This window comes from Sminthopsis crassicaudata, chromosome 3, assembly GCF_048593235.1.
Source record: "Sminthopsis crassicaudata isolate SCR6 chromosome 3, ASM4859323v1, whole genome shotgun sequence".
In the NCBI taxonomy this organism is placed as follows: Eukaryota; Metazoa; Chordata; class Mammalia; order Dasyuromorphia; family Dasyuridae; genus Sminthopsis; species Sminthopsis crassicaudata.
Genome location: NC_133619.1, coordinates 147,408,983 through 147,436,971, shown reverse-complemented (window position 1 = coordinate 147,436,971; position 27,989 = coordinate 147,408,983). Strand labels below are relative to the sequence as shown.

General features: G+C 33.3%; 1 protein-coding gene across 1 annotated transcript; it reads left to right on the top strand.

The window, feature by feature from the left end:
* The first annotated feature begins 2,899 nt into the window (after positions 1 to 2,899).
* Positions 2,900 to 26,880, top strand: TGDS (TDP-glucose 4,6-dehydratase). Its single transcript, XM_074299357.1, has 12 exons — positions 2,900 to 3,092; positions 7,311 to 7,377; positions 8,258 to 8,326; positions 11,122 to 11,212; positions 12,880 to 13,022; positions 14,772 to 14,870; positions 17,146 to 17,205; positions 18,089 to 18,132; positions 18,713 to 18,878; positions 19,597 to 19,655; positions 21,677 to 21,774; positions 25,529 to 26,880. Exons 1-12 carry the CDS (start codon positions 3,025 to 3,027, stop codon positions 25,600 to 25,602), a joined length of 1,038 nt encoding a protein of 345 aa, XP_074155458.1. The 5' UTR covers positions 2,900 to 3,024; the 3' UTR covers positions 25,603 to 26,880.
* The last annotated feature ends 1,109 nt before the right edge of the window (positions 26,881 to 27,989 follow it).

Here is a 27,989-nt window from a genome sequence, read left to right as displayed (position 1 = left end):
ATTTTACACATAGAATACTCTTTATTAAAGAAAACCAGCTAAAGAACTCCCACATTAGATTAAAATGGCAGTCTTTTTTTCAGTATTTGTCTACAACCTCTGATTGAAGAAGTTTATGATGATTGTGAAAAATACATTTCTATAAAATAGATACTTGTTGCAACAACTCTAGGAGGTAAATGCCATTATTATCTTCATTTTACTTGTAAGGAAACTGAAGCAGATAGGTTAAATGATTTGGCCAATTTCATAGAGCTACTAAAATTCTAAGACAGGTTTTGATTTTAGGCCCAATGTTCTTGCTTCTTTATTTTAATATCAATTATCAGTAATACAATTTTTAATGAAAATATTATTTTTTTAAATTTTAGTATAACTTTTTTATTTGACAATATGTCACAATATGCTGAAAGTGAACTAATTTAGGGTACAACTGTCAACCCTTCCAAATTTCCACTGTTGATTGGAAAGAACCTACATCTTACTACTATGTCTTACCATATCTTACTAGGCACAGGATATGTGGCACAATAGAGCACTTGCTTAAGGAAATCAGTTTATTAGAATTCTAGCATAGAAAGTTCAGAATGAGCCACTTTGATTTATTTTGTTAACTTTTATCTGAAATATGAAAGCTACTGCAGCAACCATGCCAGAACACTAATTTGGGTTGGATGCAAGAGTTGGAGTCAGTTTCAATCCTGGCTCTCTTGTTAACCTATAGATATATGAACAAGTCACTAAACTAGTTAAGCCTCAATCTTCTACTCCATAAAATGAAAGGGTAGGAATAGATGGGTTTCAAGGTCCCTTTCAGTTCTAAATTTGTAATCCTCATCATTCTTAGTTCTAACTCTCCCTGGAGTATTTGTCTTGTTTTGAGTCTCCCTCTTTAACTGTTTTGAAGTTATTTTATTATTTTATATATTATTATTTATGTATATATATATATACATATATATATATATATAATTTTATTATTATGAAGTTATTTATGTTATTGAAGAATTTAAGCTTAAAAAGGCCAAGGTCTCCCATTGCATCCAGTGCAGTCTGCAGTCATCCTGATCTATATTTAATCATTGGGCTCAAATGCCTCTGGAGGGTAAAGTGAGGCAGGTGACTTTTCACAGCCCTCCAATGATGAGACCTGAGAATTGAGGGTTGAGAAATCCCTTCACAGTAATGGGATCCCCTTGGCCCATGGCTGGCTTTGTGAAAGAATTTGCAAACTCCAATGAATACAGGCTCAAAGTTTGTGGCAAGAATGAATTTACACTAAGAAAACAGCTTTCTTGGTGGGCAAACTCCTGTTAGAAATTAGCAAAGGTTTACACTGAGAAAGACCCAGTGGGCTAAGTCCAGAAGGGCATTTAGCAAAGATTGGGGCTCAGAGTCATCTTTTACTTGACTGAGGTTTGAGTCTGAGAAGATTAAATTTTCTATTCAATAGAGGGTGGTGATTATGCCTCTGGCCAAGATCTCCAATTAAATGAGATTACTTATCTTGGGAGTTTCCCTTATGGATAGAAAGGTGTGCCCCTCCCAGGGATCTCCAGGGTTTTAAATCCTGAATCATCTCTCCCCCACAGATTAAAGGGGACACAATTTACATCACCATCACAGAAATACAATTCACTTGCTTGTCGTGACATCACCTCATTGATGTCATGGTTCTCTTCAAGAAGGAAGAATAAACAACAGAGGTAACCACAGTTTAGGCTAATTTTTTTCCCTTTCCATTCATGCCTTCCATTCAGTCTTCAGGCTTTTCCTTTGCAAATGTCATCCAATTGTGTCTAAGTGGAGGAGAATTTGATTCTCCTCTCCCCCATTTTACCTATCAGAGGAAATAGTAATAGATGATGAAGTAATTGGCAGATTATGGTAACAAAGTGTTAAACGTGTTCCCTTTCCAAAGTATGAGTGATTCTCTGTTAGAATGGCCTGTGCTTTGGGGGACTCTAATATATCTAAGCTGGCATTTGGAGAATTTGGCAATTTGATTGAGTTGAGGAAGATGTCAGCAGTTGGGTTAAAACCAAGCACTTCCCCTCTTCATCAGCCATGGCGTCCAGCAGCAAAACTACTCCCTTAAAAGGAGACGCCCCTAACCAGCAGGTGTATGTCATTCCAAAACACCTTAAGACACACTTGAGGGAATACCGACATATTCTCCTTCTATGGAAAACCTCGAGCCAACTTGGTGAGTTCAAGATATCTGCTGAACATCCAGTTTGGCCATCAGAGAGTCTGGGGCAGGATATGTAAATTCAAGAATCATCAGCATAGAAATCACAATTAAAGCTATGAGAGCTGAAGGGGTTGCAGCCTGTGAGTAAGTAGTATAGAAGGAGGAGAGGGGAAAAAAAAGGTCTCAGGATAGAGCTTTGATGGACTCCTCAGTCAGGGCATGAATTCGAGAAGATTCAAAGAACATCAAGAGAGGATCGCACATTTAATTGTGTACGATTAGTGTAGTTTTGAAAAAAAAATTTAACATGATAGTAACATCGCCCTGGCAGTTTGTCTCGGGCAGAACTCTTCCTTTTTTTGTCCTATTCCTTTTAAAAATGTTTCACTGGCAGTTTCTGGTTTTTCTCATAAGCACTCACCCACTACCTATGTGCTGAGCCAAGCCAAGCTAATTCGTACTTAGTACTGGTCCGAGAAAACGAGGTCTCAATTTGATCTCGTTAACAGTTTCTATAACTCTTCCCCAGTGGCCACCAATGAGGAGGTTGAGGACTAGCCAAACCTTTCCTCACCTCCATTCCCCAAGTCCCAGGCGGCTTACTGAGCATGTGCAGGCATGTACGCATGCCCAGTAACCTTCAATAGCGAGTGGCCAGCCTAGGCTGTGGCGTGGCGGGGTGGGGCTCCCCCCTGGACTCCTTAGTCCAGGTCGCAGTTCGGTCGCACTGTATTGCCGTCAAGTAAGCCAGATGTAAGGGCAAGGGTGAGTCGCAAAAGGTCGCAGTGTGCCGTTTCCTGTCAGAGTCCAAGGCAGAGCTGAGTCTAGAGATGTCGGCAGTCGCTAGTCCTAGCGGCTTTGCCAAACGAGTCCTGGTCACGGGCGGTGCTGGCTTCATGTAGGTAACGGTGATCTCTGCCCTCAGGGGGATGGAGGGATGTGATGGCCCCTCTGCTGGACGGCCCGGGACGAGCATGGGCGTGGTCCCCGCCGCCTGCTTGTCAGGTGGAGACTGATGCCTGGCCCTTCTTCTGGTCGTTCGTCCTCTGGGTCCTGGAAGGGATCTAGTGCGGAGCGCTTGAGGCCTTCTCCGGGAAGTAGTATTCCGCGCGAGGGATTCAGAGAGAGAGCTTTTCTCTCACCTTCGTCTTTAGCCACGTCAGAAGTTCCGAAAACTTAGACCTTGATTGAGTATATCATAGACATATGATCTGTGATCCAGGAGACCCGCGAGCTCTGAATTCAGCAGGCATTTGTTACCTACCTGCTCTGAGAGTGTCAAGACAAAGGTGCAGGGTGGAAATAGGACAGAATTCTGCCTTAATGTTACAGTTTGAAATGAAGTTGTGGTTTGTAATAGACACTAATTCTAGAGAACTCGTTAGTAACTTACATTAAATAGAAATAAACAATGCTTTGAAATGTAAGTCAGTCATGAAAAAGCTTGATTGGGAAGGTGTTAAATGAAGATGGGTGGAATTTTACAAAAAAGAGAGAAAGGAGGATGTTAAAGGCAAGTTGTCTTTATTAAAAAAACAAATTTTAATTAGTATTTTTTTGTTCTTATATTGCCAGATTCTTCCCTTGCATTTCTCCCCATTCCCAAAGAGCCATCCCAGCTAACAGACTTTTTTCAAAGGAGAAGAAAAGCAATTCAGCAAAATTTGCTATTATATTAAAAATAATTTAAAATTTAAAAAATCCTGACAGTACATGAAGCATTTAACACTCAACCATCCCACTTCTGCAGAAGAGTAGGATTTGATATCTTTTGGGGATAGGGGGGATGGAGACACCATGTTGTGTGTGTGTGTGTTTTTTTTTTTTTTTTTTTTGTAATTGACAATTTTGTCCTTAAACAGTTTTCCAAGTTTGGTCTAGTCCAGGGCCATTTTGGGGAATAAAAATAGATAGCCTCATTTTGCAGATGAAGAAATTGAGATTCATAGAGGTTGTGACTTGCCCATAGCTAGTAAGTTCCCAATAGAATTTGAACTCAGGTCTTCTTTTCTCAAGATCCAGCATTTTAGTCATATCACCAGGCTACCTTATATCTGCAAGCTAGAAAGAGAGTTGGACTAAATAGAATAAACCTGTTTTTATTTCTGACATTCAAGAAGGTTAACCTGGGTAAAGTACTCTCTGTGGTGTGAGGGGGTTAGATAAGATGAGTTCAGAGGTTCCTTATTTTATAATTCTTTGATTTTCAACCATTGAACCAAAGGTTCTAAGTCACTGAGTGAGTTTGGGCTTAAAACCGTTAGGTTGATGTGGTAGGCTTTGTAATTACTTAAGTGTCCCAGAAACTCAGTAAATGACAGTGATTCCTAGTGATGAGATCTAGAGTGGTATGTTGGACCAAGAGAAACTAAAGAATTGATCTCTGAGACAGATAGAGATCAGTTTAGCTCCAGAGTCCCACCCTGTGGGGAGGTCATTCAGTCTGAAATCCAATCTGTCAGGCTCCTGGAATTCATTCTGGGAATGTCATTTATTTCTATCAATTCAAGTTATTTTTAGATCCCTGAGATCACCCTGGATCTGGAGAAGTCTTACCTTGTCATGTCCTGTCAATAATCCCAGTCAATGTCCCTGAGATTAAAAGTTCCCTATAAAATCTATTTGTGAGCCACCTCATAGCTGTTACTGTCCTTTGTGTCAGTCCACACAGCACTCCCTCATGGAGTCTTTCTCTTTACCTCTCCCCCCATCCTAGTGGAATCTCCCCTAACCTCACTATTGTTTTATCCCCACTTCTTATAAGTAACTAACTCTTTTATGGTGCTAAGTCCCATTCAGGCTTTAGTCTAAGGATATTCCCTTTCTTTTGGGTAATTGTGAGTTCCACTGAGGAAGTTGTCTTTCATATGCTCTCCCACTCTATTTCATATTTACCCTTCCTGTTTTCTATTGTATCCCTTCATTTTGTCTGTAACCTATTCCCCTAAATAAATCTACCTTTTGCCAAAGAGAATGGCCATTGTGAATTCTTCACATGACTGAATCCCAACTTTTGATGCCTACCATCATCTGATGTCCACATCACATCAGTAGTATTTGGGTCAGTGATATTTGGCATAATTTGGTATAGCTCAGAGTCTTTCTCGTAGCCCTGTGAATCAGTTATTGGAAGTATTGCTTCCCCCAGTTAGAGCATAAATAGGAAATATAGGTTTAACTTTTTACAATTATAAATTCAGATGAATTAGTAATCAATTCTACATAGTATTATAATAATCATCAGGCCTTAATATGTAAGTTATGAAGGGTAAAGAAAACCTTTCATGGTGGGTGTTACATCTACTTTAGTTATTATTGTTTTCTTACATTGAGAATCAGGATGATTCATTGACTTCTTTTTTTGCTATTTCTCAAGAAATTGGCTTCTTTTGTTCATAGAATATTACCATGTAGAATAGCCTAGTAATAGTATTTTACAAATATATTTATCACTTGATTAAAGTAAAAACGCTTTTATATAAAAGCCATAAACATAAAGTAATGACTGATTTTCATAAGCCACACACAAAAAAGTTTCATTACTTCATCATACTTAAATATTATCTAATCTGATCCTCTTACTAGCCCCGTGAAATAGAATAGATTTAATGGGAAGTTTAATCTGTCAGTAGTATGTAAAATGTTATGGAGGTAGGTTGGAATGTATAAGAAGGTTTTTGTAATAGCCTCTAATGAGTCAGTGGAAGTAAAAAGAAATGACATTATGAAGTAGAATCATCATGTTTTCATATTCTCTATGTGTAGTAAAGGAGACTGATTGTGAGGGTAACTTGGAGAATGTTGCTGCAGTGTATAGAAGTAAAGAAGTCAAGAGGAACTCATCCTGGGATAAGAAAAGCAGTTTGCTTTTTGACAGTCTATTTGAGATGCCCGTGGAATGTGCAGGGGGAAATGTTCCCTATGAAGTTAGAAATGATGTATTGGAGCTTTGGAGAAAACTTTAGAAGAGAGATATTTGACAATAATTCTCGGAAGAGGAAATTAAAGACATTGGATTAGAAAAGATCAAGAAATACCCAAGTCTAATTTGATAAAAAGGGCTGAGGACAAAGTTTGTTTGGGGTGTGTGAAAACTCTGAGAAAAATAGACTTCCATATAAGCCAATAGAAAAAAAGTTTCAGGAAAGGATTAGCAAGTGGTGGCACTTGACTGTAGACAGGTTAGAGGGGATGAGAGCTAAGGAAAAGCTATAGAATTTAGTTACTAGGAAATCATTGATGCCTTTGAGAGAACAGCAGTTTTGAGAAAGGTTTAAATGAAATGTTTTTAGGCTTAAGTGAGGAGCCAGTGAAAAGAAAAAAGATTGAAGATGTAAAAAGAGGTGGGGGAAGTGGGGAAAAGGTCTCCTCTCCCCATGAAGTCCCAAAATTAACAAATGATTTCTGATAAAATTTTAGAACATACACCAGTGGAAGTGGAATTCCATTTTGCAAAATTAATCTTAGTGCATCATTTATCCTTAAATATTTGCAATTCAATTTCTTATAAACATTTTAATAAAACAAATTAGGGCTGTCTAGCCTCTGATAAAACAGAACTTTTCAGTGAGTACTAATGACTTCGTTTCAATTTTTTATTTAATACTTCAGTCAGTTTAGGCAGTCTGTTTAATTAGTAGACATAATTTTGGAGTCAAGTAAGAATTCTTTTCCTTGTTTAGTGTCTGGAAAGAACTTGAGTACTAATGTGCTATGTAGATCAAGTGCTGGATTAAAAGTCAAAGAACTGGATCCTAGTTTTCACTTTACACAAATAGGTCATCTATGTAACGAAGTCTATTTCTTTATCTTTAAAATAAAGTAGAATCCCTCACAGAATTGTTAAAAAGATCAGATGAAGTTATACATGTGAAAGTACTATAAAGTACTATACAAATATAAGATACTGTAATGAGGAAACTTAGCAGAAAAAAAAAATACTTATAGGACTTTTACTGTCTTTAAGAGGCAAGTCAGAAGACATAAACTGCCTAATTTTTTTTCAAGGACTAGTATAGATAAAAGATACATAAAGCCAACATACTAGAATTTGGGGGAAATGTCAGCATTTTTTTTTTTTTTAAATAAATTGCTCTATTTTATTTTTTTCTTATAGTGCATCACATGTAATAGTCTCTTTAGTAGAAGATTATCCAGATTATTTGATCATAAATCTTGACAAGGTAAGTTTTATAAAAAATATACAGTTTAACAAGTAATACAGAAATATAGTAATAAAAATGTTACCTTACCATGTAGAAGTATCATAATTTGTAGTTAATCATTTTAGTAAATAGATAACTGTTCAATGTAAAATGAATATAAAGCCTTGTAATTGTATGTAATTATTTATAACATGCACTGGGGAGGATAACAAATGGATAGCCCAGAAACTTAGAAAATATAAGAAAACTTTCAAGAAGACTTCTATCATATTGGGACAGTCATCTGGGATATACGTGAGAGACAAATAGAAGTTGTGATTTGCATTCAGGTAGTCAATACCTATGTCCCTTGGATCTCAGATCCAATAAGTAAGAATTACAACGCTTTGTTTACAAGCCTTCAATCAGTTTGACTTAAGTCATAAGCTCTAGCCCTGAACAGTGATGAAATAACAGGAAGGTCAGGTTTTCCCTTTAAGTTCAGAAAGAAAGGCTCTCATCGGAAGTATTACGGTGGTCATACAAAACCAATAGTGACAACTTAGGTCACAAAGATTTGTACTAAGGCTTGAATGAGCAGCCAACTGTAGATATGAGAGGATGTGGTCATTAAGAGATGTAGGCTGTCACAGAGACCTTATTCAGGTTCAGCATCTTTATTTTACAAATGAAGAAACTGAGATCTAGAGAAGTTCAATGACTTGTCCAAGGCCATGCTCAGAATAAGTAGAAAAGCTGGGCTTGAACTCTGATTTTATCATTTTAAATTCGGTACTCTTGCCACCTTAAAAGTTTAAAAGAGCTATCACTGATTCTTCTGTAATTATCTAAATTAATTGATAAAGGACAGTTCTGTGGTGAAAATCAATAATTATTTTGCTGCTTTTCTCTTTTTAAGTTGGACTACTGTGCAAGTCTGAAGAATCTTGAAACCATTTCTAACAAACAAAACTATAAGTTTATACAGGTATAGTATCTTTCTTATTACTATTCTACTATTCTATTACTATTGTTCTATAAGTCATAAGTCATAAGTTACATAAAACATGTAAACTGGCAATGAGGAAACAAAATTATTCTCATTTGTAGATGGCATGATAACTTTGAAAACTTCCAGGGATAAGCAAAGAGAACCTTTAAGAGATGATTTAATAGTTTCTGAATACTTTAAAAAAAAAAAAAAAATCAGCATTTCTCCACAGTACTAATGAAATCCAAGTGGAAGTTATGAAGAAATTTCATTTTAAAATACCATTAAAATGCATAAAATATTTGATTATTAACCTCCCTAGATATACTCAGGGCTTTTATAAATATAGAAATACTGGAAAATTTAAAATATTGATAAATTATTCATTGTTCATGGTTGGACTACATGAACAAATGATAGTACCACTTAAATTAGAGATTTAGTATTACTATAATTATCCTAATAAGATACTGTTTTATAGAAGTAGATAAAATAATTTTCAAATAATCATTTAGAGAAGCAAAGGATCTAGATACTCAGGAATGAAGGTGATATAGCACTGTCACATCGAAAAACTATTATAAAACAGTTATCCTCAGAATTATTTTGTGCTGATTTTGAAAAACTAAAAAAGTAGAAAAATGAAACAAAATAGACAAGCAGGACCTAAAAACATCTAAAATAATAGCCCCATGAATGCAAACTACCAGGGGAAGAACTCCTGATAGACAAAAGCTGTTAGAAAAATTTGAAAATAGTTTGGAGAAAAAAAATAAATGGGTTTAGGTCAGTATCTCATTCCATGTAATACAGTAAGTTTTCAATGTTTTTTAAGCACTTTTCTACGTGTTAGGGTTACAAAACCAGAAATAAAATAGTTCTTCACACAAGGTGCTTGCATTCTATTGGAGGAAACATGTACCTTTCAGAATCAATTATGACCTTTTTCTCGTTGCTTGTTGTCACTTTTTTTTTCTTAAGTGATATAATAATTATAATTGCTCTTATTTTGGGGTCCACAAAACCACTCTGTTAAGGTCAGCATGCATATATTAGCCTATTTTAAAATGATTTTACTCATTTGTAAATTGGCACGGAGGGCCAGTCAAGTATAAAGAAAAGTTTCTTTTAAAGTTTAAAGGACAATTATGATTTTAAAACATTTTTGAGAATTGGAAAAAATTATAGTTAAGTTTTTAGTAACTTTTTTTTTTTTTTTTTTTTTTTTTTTTTTTTTGCTAAGGCAGTTGGAATTAAGTGACTTGCCTAGGGTCACACAGCTGGGAAGTATTAGGTGTCTGAGATCAAATTTGAACTACTGACTTCAGGGCTGGTGCTCTATCCAGTGCACCAGGTAGCTACCCCCTTTTGTACCTCTTAAAAGAATTATCAAGGAAGTGTCTTCACTTTTTGATTAGTTGCATTGTTTTCAGTACCTTGAATCTTTTTCCTTTTAACCTTAATCAGTCTTCCTTCAGAGCAAACTACTAGACTAAAAAGTTTTTCTATGAAGACAGACTGATTCATTTACCAAACCTAACAAAACAAAACAAAAACTGCTTTTGGATGAGAGGCAAAAATATGAAGTGGAAATGTTACACACTTTTAAATTTCTTCTTGTTTCTCACAATTACTTTATTATATATTTAACAGAATAAAAGCTCTCTTAAGAGCATATACTCATAGATTCAGCACTAGATTGAGCTTCTTAAGGTTCAGTCTTAAAGTCCAACTCTCCCATTTTATAGATAAGAAAACTAAGATCAAAATTGAAGTACTTGCTCACAGTCAAAAGGTTTTGAGGCAGGATTCAAACCCAGGTCTAAATCCAAGTCTAATGCTAATAAACTACTTCAAAAGACAGGAGTTTGCTTTTTATATAATAGGCCTTTAGTAAGAATTTTAAAATTGTTCATAAGATTAGAAAAAAAAAACTTTCTTATTTTACATTTGACTAGGAATTGTAGAAATTGTGAAGATTTCTCTGAACTTGAACACAATTGCTTATCTCTTTAATATGCTTATAGGGATCCTAAATCCCCATTTCCTTCTCTTAAAATTCCTTTGCTACCTTGGATAGGTTGCCTGACACATCTAAAATTCTTTTCCCAAACATAATCGTTTGTTTCTTCAGCTTTCCTACAGCTGGTTAGCTCTTGATAATACATTTAGATTCTTTATTAAAATGTTAGGTCTCTGGAAAGATGAATTGAAAATTTTGGTAATCTGGAATCCTAAAAGCCATATGGTACTACTTCCTTTAATGTATTAGAGAACATTAACATTCTGGGAGAGGTCTCCTGGCCAGCATTTAAAGCTTAATGATTTAATTTACACACAATTCTAATAACTTTAATTATCTGATTCCTCTGGAGACTGCAGCTTGGAAAGCAGCAAATTAGAAGAAGAAAGGTTTCAAGGGCCCTGCTATTGCAACAGAAACTACAACTCTAAATGGATAAAAGAAAAAAATTTATTGAAGCAATAATTGATGTATTTATTATGGACTTGAGTCATTAGGAAAAAGATAATTATATTTATTGTACTTTTTAAAATAAAATAGAAAAATCATACATTTCAGAAGGATTTCTGTTTTAAAAGGTAATGACACTTAAGGAATAATCATAATGTGGAATATTTTATTTTTCAATCTTTACTTGGTTTGGTTGTGACTATTTACAATGTTATGTGCAAATTCAATTTTTTTTTCCTATAATTTTTATTTTTTACATGTTAAAAATGATTGTGGTGATGCTTAGGGAACTCATTTCTCTCTTTGTTTTCTTATTTAGGGTGATATTTGTGAGCCTCACTTCATAAAACTACTTTTTGAAACTGAGAAGATAGATATAGTACTACATTTTGCAGCCCAAACACATGTAGGTGAGCATTGTTATATATAATGATTGACACATTTAGTTTTCTCAGACCAAATGTTCTATTCACTATTTTTTTTTTCTATTTTGTACTTTTTATTCCATTTCTGTCAGTCCTCAAAACCTCAAGTGAAGCTAGATTGGCAAGAGTTCAAGGTTTTTGAGCATTTTTACTATAAATTAATTTATGGCTTGATCACAGAGAGTGTCATAATTGTTTGTTGAGTGTTCCAGCCAAGAGATTGTCTTCAAATTTTCTTTTAGTTAGCTGCTTGTGTGTGTGTGTGTGTGTGTATGTGTGTGTGTGTGTGTGTACACACACATCATGTGCATATATATTTGTATTTATTCCTTTTTTATACACATGCTGTATGTATTTTTATATGTACGTATTGTCTCCTTCATTTTACTGTAAGCTTCTTGCCAGTAAGGACTGTTTGCTTTTTTATATTTGTATCTCCAGATAGCAGTTAGCAGAATGGTTTTGAAAGGAGGACACTATTTGTTGTTAGAATTTGCAGGGATTTTATGTAGATAATAGTGCTGCTAAAGATTCCTATAAAATGGAGAAAAGAAGGTAGTATATTTGTAGGCATATATGACAATCATTTCAGAAGTTATTCAAGAGGGGGGATGTAAAGGAAAACAGAAGAGGGAAATAGACTTTGTCCTAGGGAAAGTGTAGTCATGTCACTTTTATAAAGTTCAGCAGATTTTCAGATAATCTTTATTTTAAATCCCTATTTAAAGAAATTTCTTATACTAAATTTGTGAGAGAAAAATATTTCCTCAGTATTTCCTGAAGAACATAGTAATGAAGGGCTAGAATTTTTTTTTTTAACTCTGAAAAGTTAATATGTATTTTTGATGTTGATAGACTTGTGTTTATGTCTTCTATGTTCTTCATTCAAGCAGTAATTCCTTCCTAAAACCATACAAGGTACTATGTGAGGTATAGAGTATGAAACAAGTTCTTTTTTTTATTTTAGTATGATTTTTCAGTTCATCAAATTTAGAAGGCAGGGACAAAGTCCTTTAGGTTCTTATTATTTATCTTATTATAAAAAAGAGGAATTAAAACTCTGCAATAATATTCTGTTTTTAAATTTTGAGATTAGGTTGTTGGTAAGTCTTTCAACTGTCCTTTGAATCTCTAGCTGGTTTAAGAGTAGAAAATTCATTTTAAATATTATCATTTTCTGCTTCCCTCAGATCATTTCTAGTGGTTCCTCTTAGCAAAACCGGAGAGAAATCATTTGAAGCTGTGGGAATCATGGTCCTTGTTTTTCATACAAATCTCTAGGGCTGGGAATACCAAAAGGATGAGGTTTTTTTTTTTTAAACTTTCTCTCCAAAACATAATTGTTATCTTTCTACAATATTAGGAATAGTTTCCCTGTAATATAGAGATGGCTGTTATAAATTGATTTTAATTTGTAAAACTTTAAAATGGTAATTGAAGAGAATTTCTCTTAATAGATTTTTTTTTTTTGTTTATTGTTCTTAAGTCAGAATCTACCATTTCACTGATTGTAGTCTCCTATGTATGATTCTCTCCTTTTTTTTCCTTTTGATCTCTGGAAATTATGTAGTAATTCTTGATGTTCTGGCTCATTCTGTTCTGTATTAAGTTCTGAATATCATATGATTTAACTTTAATTTTTTTTTTTTAAGATCTTTCATTTGTCCATGCCCTGGAATTTACCTATGTCAATGTTTATGGTACCCATGTTTTGGTGAGTGCTGCTTATGAAGCCAGAGTAGAGAAATTCATATATGTGAGCACTGATGAAGTATATGGAGGTAGCCTTGATGAGGTGAGTTTGGAAGAAATTTTTATATTTTATCTGCTTTGTTTTAAACTTTAAGAATAGATTTTTATAAAGTAGTGAAAAGTATGGGATTTGATAAAAATTGACATTTACAGAATCCACTTTATTCTTATTAGTGAATGCCTTTTTTAGCAGTTATATGTTTGTTAGATTGGATGAAAGAAAGGCTGGAAATAAGATGAAATGAGTGGTTGCTCTTATAGTCATTGGATTGTGGGTTTAGAACTGGAAGGAAGCTAAAAAGTCAGCCATTCAGGCATTTTACAATGAGGAAATAGATCCAGAGATGTTAATTCACTCAAAGTCTCATGGGGAGTAAAGTGGCCAAATTGAGGAATTAAATACAAGATTCTCTGACTATATCTAGTACCCCTTCTCCTGTCCCATGCTGTCTTTGTTTTAGCACATAGTGTGCACTTTATGAACCTGTCATAAACACAAAGCATAGTGGAGAATTGATGTAGATAGAAAAAACTGGGTGGGCAAGAACAGCTATGGATAATGTGTAAGATGAAATAGATCTGGTAAATTTAAATTAGTCTTGAAAAGTACTTAAATTTTCCTTGATTCTGAGCCTGAAATGAGCCAGCAGGGTGATAAAAGTGCTAGAAGTCCTATATGACCTCAAGCTTCATCCCGTGGAATATAGGGTTTAAATCAAGAAGAATATTAAGTCTATTGTATTCTCCATTGTTATGAGAGAGTCATTTACAATCTGGAAAGTACCCAGAGGGGCACTTGAAATCATATCAGTTGAATTAACTGGGAATATTTAGACTGAAAAAGGGAAGAGTTTGGAGGGACATGGTAAACATCGTCACATATTTAACAGGATTTTATTTCTTTGTGGCCTCAAAGGGCAAAACTAGAACCAATGAATTGAAGGTGCAGGAAAGCAGATTTTGGCTCTTCATAGAGAACTTTCAAACATACATCTCTACTGATGAAACGAGTGCTTCTTTAAGGTAGTGAGTTCCTAGTGATCAAATAGCAGCTAACTATCCATTCATTAGTAATGTCCTATTAGAGATTTATACATCACGTCTAGACACTAGTTAAATCTTCGAAGTGCTTTCTGTTCTGAGAGTTTATGTGCCTGTAATCCATATTGGATTACATATTCAATGTATCAAATGGTGGCTAACAATCTAAAAGTTTTACTAATAAAATATCGGCATGATTTTGTAATATCTGGATGAGTAGTCAGGTTTTATAGGCAAATCGTTATACCTAATTTCTTTGCAAAGTGTGATGATCAGAGCTTGGAGACAATCATGCTCTTGTCACTACTGACCTATCATGCTTTATTTTGTTAATGTATTTCTAATGTTGCAGTAGTAAACACATTATTTGAATGGCAGCTTGCCATAATGGCTAGAGAAGTTGTTCTTGAAGTTAGGAATACCTGAGTTCAAATTCTGCCTCTGACTAATCTAGGCTTTGTGGCTCTAGGAAAGTCACTTAACTTCCCAGGGCCTTAGAGCAACTCTCTAAGACCCTAAGTTGCAGAGAAGGGGCCAACCTGCATCTGAGATCCCAGATTAGTCCATGTCTGTACTCTAATTTATGATTGAACAGAAGCTAAAAATATCTTGTTTCAGTCCAGTTAAGATAAGCATACCTATTTCTTAAATGTGATGGACATGTGAAGATTATTACGTGCTTCACAGTTCTCTTGCATAGACATATATGCTAAAAGCTCTTTAATATTCCTTTTTTTTTTTTTTAAATTAGGAGTTTGATGAGTCTTCACCCAAACAACCTACAAATCCTTATGCATCATCTAAAGCAGCTGCAGAATGTTTTGTACAGTCATACTGGGAACAATATAAGGTAAGTGTTCATTTCAGAAATTTATAAAGTTATCTATAATAGCAACTGTTAATCTTTTACTTATAGGTAAAGAGACAGGTGCTGAGCAAAGTTATGTGTTGTTTAAAAAACAACAACCAAGAAACAATTCTCTTATTTGCTATTTTATGTCAACAAAATAGAGAAAACATGCTCTTGTACATGTCAACATTTAAATCACTAATTGCTCAGTTTTGTAACATTAGAAATAGAATTTGATAAATTAAGGGAAGATGATATTACAAGTACATTAAAATCCTTGTGCTACTGAGAAAATCAAAGTTCTTTCAAAAGAAATATTTAGACACATCAATGCTTTCAAAAAGTACATTGATTTTATCCTGATTTAGGACTGATTAATTAGTAAATGTGATATGGCATTTATAAGATTAAAATAAAAACAATACACCTCTGATTGACCATAGACCTCTCAAATTAAATGCCATATGGAAAATTGAAACCATATAGTTCATAAAAATGATATGAGCATTCATGAAGGAGGCTTTGAATTTTCCATTTCAAAATTTTGATACCTACAAGCAAAGGAGGTAGAACTAATAAATCCTGATAGGGTGAGGGGAAAAAAGGATGTCTTGTTCTTTCTTTTCATATTGGGATTCCATGGATTGAGGAAGTCAGGAGATAATATTAATTATTTCTTGCCCATGTTTTTGGTTCCCCATAAAGACAGTGGATTGCTCACAGTTGCTCTGTAATTCTTATTGGCTATGAAATTTGTTTCTCTCCAGTATCTATCTATAATAATTTTCTAAATGATATTGCTATAAGGACATACGTTTGGATTATTTACCTCAACTGCTTAAGGTCATTCTCTTGCATTTTAAGATTTTCAGTGTTTTACATGGGAGGACGAGGGAATTAGACAGAGGTATAAAATACCACTTCATCTTCCCCTTGCCTCCCAACAGAAGGAATCACAGGCAAGCAGGACAGCTTTGAAAGTTACATATTGATTATGCATAAAAAGAAAGACAAAATTATAGAAATTTTATGTCATCTATGTATTTAAATTAATTGTAGTTACTTTGCAATTTAATTTTCATTTATTTTAATGTTAATTTAATAAAAACATTTAAATGAAGTCATTTGTACATTACTTATTGTCCGATGGATGGAGAATAGGGGGAGAAAATCTTGAAGTGCTTTTACATATATTATTTCATGTAATTCTTACAGGAATCCTGTGAGATGGATATTGGAAGTATTGTTCCCATTTTATAGATGAGGACATGTGGTTCAGAGAATTTAAATGATTTTAAGTGTGTAGTTTAACTACCTATCACTGTGTCATTTCCCATTTCCTCAATATAATTTTCAACAAATAAATATTTTTAAACATTGATCATCTCTCAAAACATATACCTCATTTTTGCATTTCTGGTTCCCTCCCTGCATTAGCCATGCTTTACCATCAGTATCTCAAAGTCATGATTAATCACTGTATTGTTCAGTTATCTTAAGTCTTTCAGTGTTGTTTCTACCTCTACAAAATTATAGTCATTATATAAATTGTTTTCTTGGTTTTACTTATCTCACTATAGATTTATGAAAATTTTCACAAATTTCTTAGAATTCTTCATCTGGTCACTTTCTAAGACAATAAAGTTCAATTAAATATATGTACCACCAGTGTTAATCTTTTTCCCAGTTGATGGGCAGCTATTTCCCCCCTCCGCCCAGGTCTTTATAATTTACTACCATCATTCTTCTCTGCCTTTATTATTTAAATTATAAGATGTACTTTTTTATATGTTTGAAGAATTGCCTTCAAATATTTTATAATAACAGTCTTTATTTCCCCTTTTTTCCCTAGAAAAGGAGATTTGTGTAGCATGTGTAAAGATCTAACTTGAAGTTTAAAGGTTTAGCACAATTCTAGAGATGCAGTGGTGTCAATCTCAAATAGAAAATCACAATTTAACATGATCTGATTTATATTGTATTTTTATTTATTTTGGCATTTTCAGTTAGAGAACTGAATTTGTAGTAGAAGATCATTGTCAGGGACTGGGTTCAAATTTGAACTCTATTTCCTTATCTACGTGACCTCTAGGAAGTCATTTAGCTTCACTCTGTCTCTTTATTTTTTGGCAGTTTATGCATTAAGTAGTTTGTAATGTGCAGGGAGATTAACGTAAAATCAGATACCTTTAAAAATAATATTTAACTTTATAAAAAAAAAAGTCTTAAGCTTACACAACACCTCTTTAATAACTCTATCTTGTATATTTTGAAGTTTCCAGTTGTTATCACAAGGAGCAGTAATGTGTACGGACCACATCAATATCCAGAAAAGGTAAGCTTAGGTTCCAGTTGACATTTCTAGCAATGGTTTTTGTTTTTCAATGTGAAATATAAATTGTTTATAACTTTGTTCAGTCAGTGTCCACACCTCTGTCTAGATATTGTTTAGCCTACCTCTTTGCCGTCTTACCAAAATTATCATCCTTATACCAGTCAGGATAAAATTTAAAACTTGATTTAAGTAAATTTAGACAATGATATGTTAAACACAAATTAATTGCATTGCATAATCTCTGCTTTCTAGTTCAAGGAACCTAAAGTAGGATCTGAAGAGCCTAACCCTGTCTCCATTTCTCACATGGTTATATTGGCCATATTTCAAATAAGGTCATGCCACTTTAGAGGTTAAAGGCTAGCTTTAGCATATTTCGAACAGAATTGTAGTCATTAGAGAGTAGCAGTTTTCTTTTGCCCTGTATATTATACTTCTTTAACTTACAAAATCAGAAATTTTTTAATATAAGAAACCAGATTTAAGGATTATATCCTGTGAAGTATTTTATTTTTGAAATTTCCAGAAACCTTTTTTTTCTCTTTTGCCCCACAAAAAATTGGGTATGTTATGATGTAGTAGTTCTCTGTTATTTGTCCCAGATATAGTTAGTATATGATATAAAGTAGTCTCAAATATTCTTAGAGTTCTGAGAAAACTTAAGATGTACAATAGTGTCTTTTCATAGACTTCCCACATTGGAAAAAAAACCCCACAACGGAGATTCAACAAATACACACTTTTAGTAATGAAGCAGATTATGTGTAATCTGCTTCATATGCATATGCTATGATAACAGCTAATCTTATGGGAAAAGTCAAGTAAATATGAATGGGACCTAATTACTTCTAAACTCAGAAATAATGGTAAATATTTTCTTTAGGTTATTCCAAAATTTATATCTTTATTGCAACACAACAGAAAATGGTATGTAATCTTCCCTTTAAAAATTCTCTCTTCCTCCTCACTCCCACCGCTAGATGTTGTAACATTACACATGTTAGTGTGTAATGACTTATTAATTACTGATAATGGTTGCCACAATTCCCATTGTCCTTGTTATTTTTTAATGGGAGCTAATGAATCAATTAATTTTGGGGGTTAAATTTAATTCTCAGTTCTATTTCAATCAATGATATTGGAGTTTTGATTGTCTGTTTACATATAATTTAACTTTATGTTCACCTTGTGATTAGAACTGGATGTATTTGCAGTTTATTTTTCTGATATGAAAATTGATAAAATAGGGGCATATTTTCCCTAAGAAAGCATCCTGTAATCCTGATGTGATGTTAGAAAATCTGAAAGAATCATTTAAGACCAATAAAGTCACTTTGGAAGTCCTCTTGACACTATGGTGTCTGGGCCTCTGGCTTCTTTCTTAATTTAGGGAACCTAAGAAAACACTTAATTCTCTTATAAATGGGCATCCAGGCACATGCTATTTTTATAGTAAAAGTGGTCAGTTGATTATGATACATGATTGAATTTTATTTAATCTTTTTAGTTGCATTCATGGTTCAGGACTCCAAAAAAGAAATTTCCTTTATGCTGCTGATGTAGTAGAAGCCTTCCTCACAGTTCTAAAGAAAGGGAAACCAGGTGAAATTTATAACATTGGAACCAATTTTGAGATGTCAGTTGCACAACTTGCCAAAGAGTTGATACAATTGGTAAGTATAAAAAAACAGGATTTTTACAGTTGAGTTCTGACTTAATTTTGAATTAATTAGTTATCGAATAATGAGCACTTGAATAAACTATCTGAAAGTGTATGTATTTATAGAAAATGTAATAATTTTAAGTATTCAGTTCACACTTTTGTGTTATAGATCCTCATTTGTCATTGTTGGTATTAAGAATGATGGAAAGACATTGAGTTAAAAACAATCAATCAAATCTCTCCCCAACCCCGATTCCATTAAAAAGAGAGAGAAAGATAATCTTTTATACTTGAATAAAAGATTTGTTAAGAAAAAAAAAAAAAGTAATGTGTCAGGGAAACTAGGTGGCTCTGTGGTCAGAGCACTGGCTCTGAAGTCAGCCTCAGACAGCTGTGTGACCCTGGGCAAGTTACTTAATCCTGATCACCTCACCCTCCCCTCCCCCCCAAAATTTTAAAAGCAATGTTTCTGTCTCATTTTGCTTACATCCAACTATTTTCAGGCTATATAACGGATGATTCAGATGTTCTATATTATAGATACTCCTCCTTTTTTGTCCTTCTTTGGGATATGTATTCTTTTTCAAATTAATATTAAAATTAATCATCCTGTTATAGTGTGTGTTTTATATATATATATATATATATATATATATATATATATATATATATATATATAATTTTACATCCTGTTATCTTGTGACTTAAATCATTCTCCTTTTTGACAGATCAAAGAGACCAGTTCAGAGTCTGAAATGGAAAATTGGGTTGATTATGTTGATGATAGGTAAGAAATGGATTAAAATACTGGTAGTGAGTTAAAATTTTCTGTATTTTTTAAAAAAGCTTTTTTTTTTCAAATCATATACAGAGATAATTTTTTAACATTGAACATTGCAAAACCTTGAGTTCTAATTCCCTCCTTTCTCCCTACTGTCTCCCCTATTTGGCAAGTAATCCAATATGTTAAACATATTAAAAATATATGTTATATCCAATATATGCATATATGTAGTTATATAATTATCTTGCTGCACAAGAAAGATCAAAAAGGGAAAAAAAAATGAGAGAATAAAATGCAAGAAAACAACAAAAAGAATGAAAATGCTATGTTGTGATCCACACTCAGTTCCTACAGTCCTCTCTCTCTGGGTGTAAGTAGCTGTCTCCATCATGAGGTCATTGGAACTGTCCTGAATCATCTCATAAGTTTTCAGTATTTATAAAGTCCTCAAAATTTTAAGATTTAAGTCATCCAATTTCCTTTTAACATAGAACAATATTGAAATAATCATCCCAGGCAAATGAAATTTTGTCAAATTCATAAAGGTTGGCATTTCTAAAAGACCATCCCTGTTTTTTAACTCTTATTCCAAAGAATATTTTATATATAATTAAAATAAGAGCATGTGAAATTTAAGCTCATTTCTTATTATTCTTTTTTTCAGAATACATGAGAATAGCTCATCCTGAGCCCTTGCAAGCATAAATCATAGATGTATATATTTTTTCTTACTCCACCATAGTTTAATGATAGGAAAATGATCTTGTGATAAAAGCAGGCAGCCTCAGCATGTCACAAAGTCATAGAAACTCAAACTTGGAAGGGATTTTGAAGACTGTCTAGTCAAAATGAACCTGAAAGCAAACTATTTTTTTTAAAAGCACAATAATACAAAATACCTGTCTACTTGTCATTCAGTTTTACTTCATACATCTATTGAGTAGAAAATTACTATTTTGTGAGGATCATCAATAGATGCTTTTTTTTAATAATAGCTTTTTATTTTCAAAATACATGCAAAGATAGTTTTCAACATTCATTCTTTCAAACCCTTGTGTTCCAAATTTTTTTCCCTCCTTTCCCTCCAATCCTCTCCCCTAGAAAGCAAGTAATCCAGTATGTTAAATATGTGCAGTTCTTCTAAACCTATTTCCACATTAATCTTGCTGCACAAGAAAATTCAAATAAAAAAGGGAAAAAAAAATGAGAAAGAAAAAAACAAGCAAGAAAACTACAATAAAAAAATGTGAAAATAGTCCTCTGAAATACAACTATCATTCCTCTGTGAGTCTTCATAGATAAGGAGATAGGACTCAATCGCCAAGTCCAAGTTTGAAATTTTGTCCCATAGGAGAGGTAGCTTGGTGTAGTAGAAAGACTACTCATTAAGCATTAGAGTCAGATGACCAGAATTCAAGTGCTGACTTTGCCATTTATGTCTTTGATTTTGGGCAAAAACCACTAATCAATTTCTTTGTGCCTTAGTTTTTTGCTAAGCAGAAAATAAGCAAGAATTGAACTCTGTAAGTCTAAGATCCCTTCCAACTCTGTATCTATGATGGTTTGATGTTTCTGCTCTTTTACTTAGGTCCTTGGACAGTAAATGCAGCCTTTTGCTTGTAAATAAATGAGTGAGCATAGGTAAAATTCTGGCCAAAATTTACCTTAAAAGTTATGGTTTAGGGGGAAAAAGGCCAAGGGGGCAACTAGGTAACCAGTCCTGGAATCAGGAGGACCTGAGTTCAAATCTGGCCAGACACTTTCTAGCTATGTTACCCTGGGCAAGTCATTTAACCCCAGTTGCCTTGACTAAAAAAAAAAAAAAAAAAAGCCAAGATTGCTAATTAATGGTACTTAAAATTCTGAATTTGTGATGATATTGTCATGGGCATTTTACATCCTTTAAAGTTGTAATTGATTACTGTATATGAGATTTAGATTTAAATGTAATTTTTTTTTACTCTATTATTTACTCTGTTGTCCATTTTTGTTTACTTTGTTGTTTTTGTTGTTGTTTTTCTTAGACCTTCCAATGATATGAGATACCCCATGAAATCAGAAAAAATGCATGGTTTAGGATGGAGACCTAAAGTTCCCTGGAAAGAAGGAATAAAGAAAACAAGTATGTTTTTAAATACTTTTTTTCTGAAGTTAGGCTTAGGATTTTGTAGAAAAGGAAAATGTGATATATTTTAAGAATACTATAAAGCTAGATTTGAATATTAAAATCTTTGAATTTCAGATGCTACACATCCTTGCACAAACAAGAATCTTATAGCATAAGTTGCCATTCAAATTCTTCTTAAAGACATTTAATAATGTGTTACATAGCTCCTTTCAGGGTTCACTATAGGACTCTAAATTTATCTTATTAAATTTCATCTTTTTGTTTCTTGGAAAGAATGAATAATGAGTTGAAACTTCAGGAGTCTTAATATTATCATCCATCATATTAACAAGACTTCTTAACTTCATGGCAAATACAAGTTTTAAGAAGTTTGCTGTTTTCACCAGAATCACTGTTAAAAATGTTGAGAAGAAAATGACCAAAAGTCCAAACTTGTGGCATTTCACTTAATGTTGTCCTCCATATTAACAATGATCATTCATTTATTAATCACTACTTTTTTAGGTCTGGACATTCAATCAGTCCCACCACCTCCTAAATTTAGAATGAAAGAGATCTTGTCAAATGTCATGCTATAATCTTTTTTTCTTGGTGGGGAGATTGGGGTTCTGATTTCATTGGTGTGAGGGAAACCCCTTCCACCAGAGCAGATCAGCAGCTATTATGCAGTTTAGAGTAGTAGAGAGGACTTATCTAGGTCACCACTAGTTTGCGTCAGAACAGGAACTTGAACCCAGTGCGTCCTGACCCTAAGATTAGTCTTTTCTCTACTATCTCTTGCTGCCTCTTGCCATACAAAACTACTTATGTATATCATTGTTTTGATTAACTTATTTAGTAAAATTGTCAGAAAAGGAAATAAGGTTAATATGGGATGATTTGTATTTGAGGAGCCCTTTTTATTGAATGTCTTACCTCTTTCTAAGTGCTTAAAAATCATATCTCAAAGCATATGCATGGGTAATTTTTCCAACATTGACCCTTGCATAATCTTTTGTTCCAAATTTTCCCCACCTCCCTCCATTAGCTGGCAGGTAGTCCAATACATGTTAAATATGATGAAATACATGTTATATCCAATATATGTATTCATGTTTATACAGTTATCTTTATGCACAAAAAAAATCAGATCAAAAAGGAATAAAAAGAAAAGCTGAGAAAGAAAACAAAATGCAAACAAACAACAACAACAGAGAGAGTGAGAATGCTATGTTGTGTTCCACATTCTGTTCCCATGGTTCTCTCTCTGGATGTCGATGCCTCTTTTCATCACCAAGTAGAATTGGTTTGAATCATTTCATTGTTGAGGAGAGCCACGTCCATCAGAGTTGATCATCTTATTGTCTTCTTGTTGCCGTGTATAATGACCTCCTGGTTCTGCTCATTTCACTTAGCATCAGTTCATGTAAGTTTCTCCAGGCCTCTCTGAAATTATCCTGCTGGTCATTTCTTATAGAACAATAATATTCTATAACATTCATATATCACAATTTATTCAGCCATTCTCCAATTGATGGGCATCCACTCAGTTTCCAGTTTCCTGCCACTACAAAAAAGGGCTGCTACAAACATTTTTGTACATGTGGGTCCCTTTCCCATCTTTAAAAAGATCTCTTTGAGATATAAGCCCAGTAGAAACATTGTTGGATCAAAAAGTATACACAATTTGATAACTTTTTGAACATAATTCCACATTGCTCTTCAAAATGATTAGATCAATTCACAGTTCCACCAACAATGTATTAGTGTCCCAGTTTTCCCACATCCCCTCCAGTATTGGTCATTATTGTTTCCTGTCATCTTAGCCCATCTGAGAAGTGTGTAGTGGTATCTCAGAGTTGTTTTAATTTGTATTTCTCTGATCAATAGTGATTTGGAGCACCTTTTCATGTGGCTACAAATAGCTTTTTTTTTTTTTTCTTTTTTATTATTATAGCTTTTATTTGCAAGATACATGTATAGGTAATTTTTTTAGCATTGACAATTGCAAAACCTTTTGTTCCAACATATCCCTCTTTCCCCCCCACCCCTTCCCCCAGATGGCAGATTGACCAATACAATACAAATAGTTTCAATTTCTTCATTTGAAAATTGTCTGTTCATATCCTTTGACCATTTATCAATTGGAGAATTGCTTGAACTATTATAAATTTGAGTCAATTCTCTATATATTTTAGAAATGAGGCCTTTATCAGATTCTTTGGAAGTAAAAATGTTTTCCCAATTTATTGCTTCCCTTCCAATCTTGTCTGCATTAGTTTTGTTTGTACAAAACCTTTTTAACTTAATATAATCAAAATTATCTATTTTATGATTATTAATGATCTCTAGTTCTTCTTTGGTCATAAATTCCTTTTTCTTTCACAAATCTGAGAGCTAAACTATCCTATGTTCTTCTAATTTGTTTATAGTATCACTCTTTATGTCTAGATCATGAATCCATTTCAACCTTATCTTGGTATATAGTGTTAAGTGTTCTTCTTCATATTGGCCATGTCTTCTCATCACAGATCTCAAAGAAATCTTCCTTGTTTCTCTGATTTACTTTTAATGTCACTTTTTATGTCTTAAATCATGTATCCTTTTAGAGTTCATCTGGTATGTGGTTTTGAGGTGTTAGTCTGTGCCTGTTTTCTACCTAACCAATTCACAATCGATTATTTCTAGTGGTCCAGAAATGAATAGTGTCAGTAAGAGAGGCCCTTACTTCTTAAATCCTTAAGACATATCAGAGTATACAGTCATCAGGAGTTGATTTGTAAGGTGGTAATTTTTAAAATATTGTTAAATATTTGGTAGAACATTCAAGAAACATTCAACACATTCTGAAAAATCCATTAAAACTTTTGGTTTGTATATTTATTCTGACCTAAGGAGTAATTTGACATAATGAAAAAAATCCAAGGTGTGAAGGCAGCAAGATAGTAATTCAGATCCCCCTTTGCCATTAAGTAGCCATTAAGTGTGGGCAACTCTCTAATTTCTCCAAGCCTTATTCTGCTCTGTAGCAAAATGGGAACAGTAATACCTGTATATTTACTACTAGGGGTATCCATGAGATCAAGAGAGATAATGTACAGTGCTTTACAAATGTTGACGTTACTTATCTGTGTGTCTCTCTCTCTCTGTCTCAGTGCTTCAGCTTTTATAATTATTACTAGAGGGAAGATTGGCCCAGATTGGTTCTGGGCTCAGAATAGAGTTAGTTAAAAATATTTTTATTGAATTCAAAGAAAGTTTGCATTTAAAAAAATATTATTAAGTTAATTGGGAGAATAAAAAATTAACTTTTGAAGACTTGGTTTAAAAAAATGCCAGCAAGATTATTTTGAATTACTTTTCAGTTCATTAAAATTGCCTATAAAGGTTAATTTATTCTTAAATCCTGATTTATGTTATTTTCTATTCTTGAACAACTCCCAAGTTTTTTGAGGCATTGGAGGAGTATATATGTGTGTGTGTTGTGTACACACATGCATATATATGTGTGTACTTACATGCATATATGTGTGTACATATATAACATACCTATATAAGTGTGTGGATATTATATATTGTATGTACAAGTAACTACATAATAGTGACACATAACTAGATATTTTTTAAAAGATAATTTATCACATTGGTTGATGTGAAGAAAAAAATTTTAAAGTGTTAAAAATTATGGCAGGTAGCATAATAATCTTCAAATATTATGTGTTTAAATATACAAGAAAAGTTAAAATTCTTTCTTTCTTTTTCATATCAGTTGAATGGTACAAAGAGAATTTTCACAACTGGAAGAATGCAGAAAAAGCTTTGGAGCCTTTTCCTGTGGAATAAACATTTTTATAAGAAGAAACATTTATGGAGAGAAAAGAAGAAAATCATTCTACCTCATAGATACTTATTTTAAAATCAGATTTACCAAACAGAATCTTCTTTCCTTTTGGAAGTAGATTCGGGTGTTTTTGCACAAAATCTCAAGGACAGAATTATGTTATAAATAATTGGTATTCTTGGTTCATAGAAGAATCATATTTTGAACTGACTTGATGGAATTTTGTTCTGTTGCCAACTGGGTTCTCCAAAGATGATGCTACTTTTCTGCACAATAGGAATAACAATGGGAAATGAGATGAATGAAGTGTAGAGATGCACAATTTAACAGCTGTATCTACAAGGAGAGAGTCAATCCCTTGGTTTGAAAGTTTTATCAGTCAGAGACTTGCTTCATATATGGTCTATTAGCCCAGAAATCAATCTTGGCAGTAGAAAGGCATCACTTGCAGGGTTTGTCCTCTTCTCTTACACAGTAAATATGCTATGGATCTAGTTCTCCTTGCTGGGGATTGTTATAAATTAGAATTTAAGGTAATATAGAGTAAGTTTTTATTCCAATTAATGGTTGAAATTCCATTATATGATTTGCCATAAAATGAGAAATACTTGTCTGTACAAAGCAATAAAGTTGGAACAAGATGAAAACATTTTAAGCACTTTTAAATTTTGGTACTTGATTTTGAATAATTAACTTCAATAAAGTTACTGTGCAATTTAAAAACTTCTAAAATAATATATTTTTAAAAATAGGAATGTAAGATTTGTGTGTTTAGTTTTTTTAACTAGTTATTTTCTAAATTTAGTTATTTTAACTCCAAAAAAAATTTTGAGTTGAAGAGGAAATGTATTACAAGTCTAACTTTTGTTTTATATTTACAAAATCATATATTAATGTTTTTTAATGATACATTCATGCTTTTTATTCTATGTAAAATACAATGAACACTTCATATGTATATATGTATGTATAATATTTTATCTATATTCATGACCAAAATGCATATGTTACTAGAAACTTAAAACATTCAACAAATATTTTTGGAGCGTGCTTTGTACATATCATTGAACCTAAGAAATATTTTTTTAAAAGTGTTCTTTTTTAGAAACCAAAAATTTTTGTTTTTCATTTAAAAAATTACTTTTATGCCATTAAATTCAAGTCTTGTAATGTCAGTTCTTCTAACTAGCTACTTATGGTGGGAAACATCATTTAGATTTTTAACATTTCTAGTTTATGTCCACATAAACCATTTTGTAGTAAAGCATTTTTGACATTTCTTCTGTCTCATTGAATTTTTTTAACATGTCATTTAGCATTTATTGTTTGCTTACAGGGTAAGTGACACAATATTGTGACAGTGGGAAATATGATAAAGAGAAAGACATGTGAAAGTTGGTTTAGTGATATAAATTTAGCACATATTGTGGAGATAAATTACTGGATGCAGAAATATCCTCAAGCCATTCTTGGAACTGAATCAGTTCATAAGGATATTGGGCAAAATTATGTGAGCTAATTTATCTGTGGTTATCTTAAAGGTATTTTTCCAGAGATTTGATTGGAAAGTGAGTTTTCGAAGTGGATTCATTGGTGACTCTTACATATTTGTTTTATATAAATGCCTTTTGTAAATGTCTCACAGTCTCAGATACTATCTAAATAGATTGATTTATGAATGAAATTGGGCAGTATGATGTGGATGCTTCACAATATTACCTCCCAGTGCATTTGTGTATGCAAACAATTCAGATATTGAGGAAACAGGGGAAACATGGGTGTTCCGTCTTTGACACCAGCTTTGCCAGAACAATAGCTTGGATAGAGAATGAACAAGAACATGCAAAAGAATTTGGATGGATTGCCATTATATGTCCATGTTATATGATAATCAGGACAGAAATATTCAATATTACAATGTCAGCCCCACACCATCTGTTTCCCCTGTCTTTGCCATAGGACAATTACCAATATCTCGCACCAGTCCTGAATCCTGGCTACTTGTCTCGAGCTTCCTGTGAGCCTTCTCCAGTGCTGCAGAGACCATCTGATGGACCAGAATCAAATTTCCTCCACCCTCAATTTTTTTTCAGCACTATAATATCTGCCTTCACCTGAGGCAGAAACACCACCACCTGTTGTGAGGCTAAACTTCAAAGGAAGACTGAACCATCTAATCACGTCACCTGATGGTGCAGTGGATAGAGTGTTGAACCAGGAACCTGTGTTCAAATTCAGCCTCATATATTTATTAGCTGTGTAATTGCACAAATCACTTAAAGTCTGCCTCAGTTTCCTCATTTGTAAAATGAGAGTAACAATAACCTATGTACATTTCTTTTAAGGATAATGTGAGGATCAAATGAGAACTATAAAAGTGCTTAGCACA

What these genes read in the sequence shown, in the direction of transcription:
- TGDS (XM_074299357.1), top strand. Translation starts at nt 3,025, where the DNA reads ATGTCGGCAGTCGCTAGTCCTAGCGGCTTTGCCAAACGAGTCCTGGTC. An exon ending in CACATCAATATCCAGAAAAG is followed by an intron (nt 17,206 to 18,088) that starts GTAAGCTTAGGT and finishes TATTTTCTTTAG; the next exon opens with GTTATTCCAAAATTTATATC. An exon ending in AGAAGGAATAAAGAAAACAA is followed by an intron (nt 21,775 to 25,528) that starts GTATGTTTTTAA and finishes TTTTCATATCAG; the next exon opens with TTGAATGGTACAAAGAGAAT.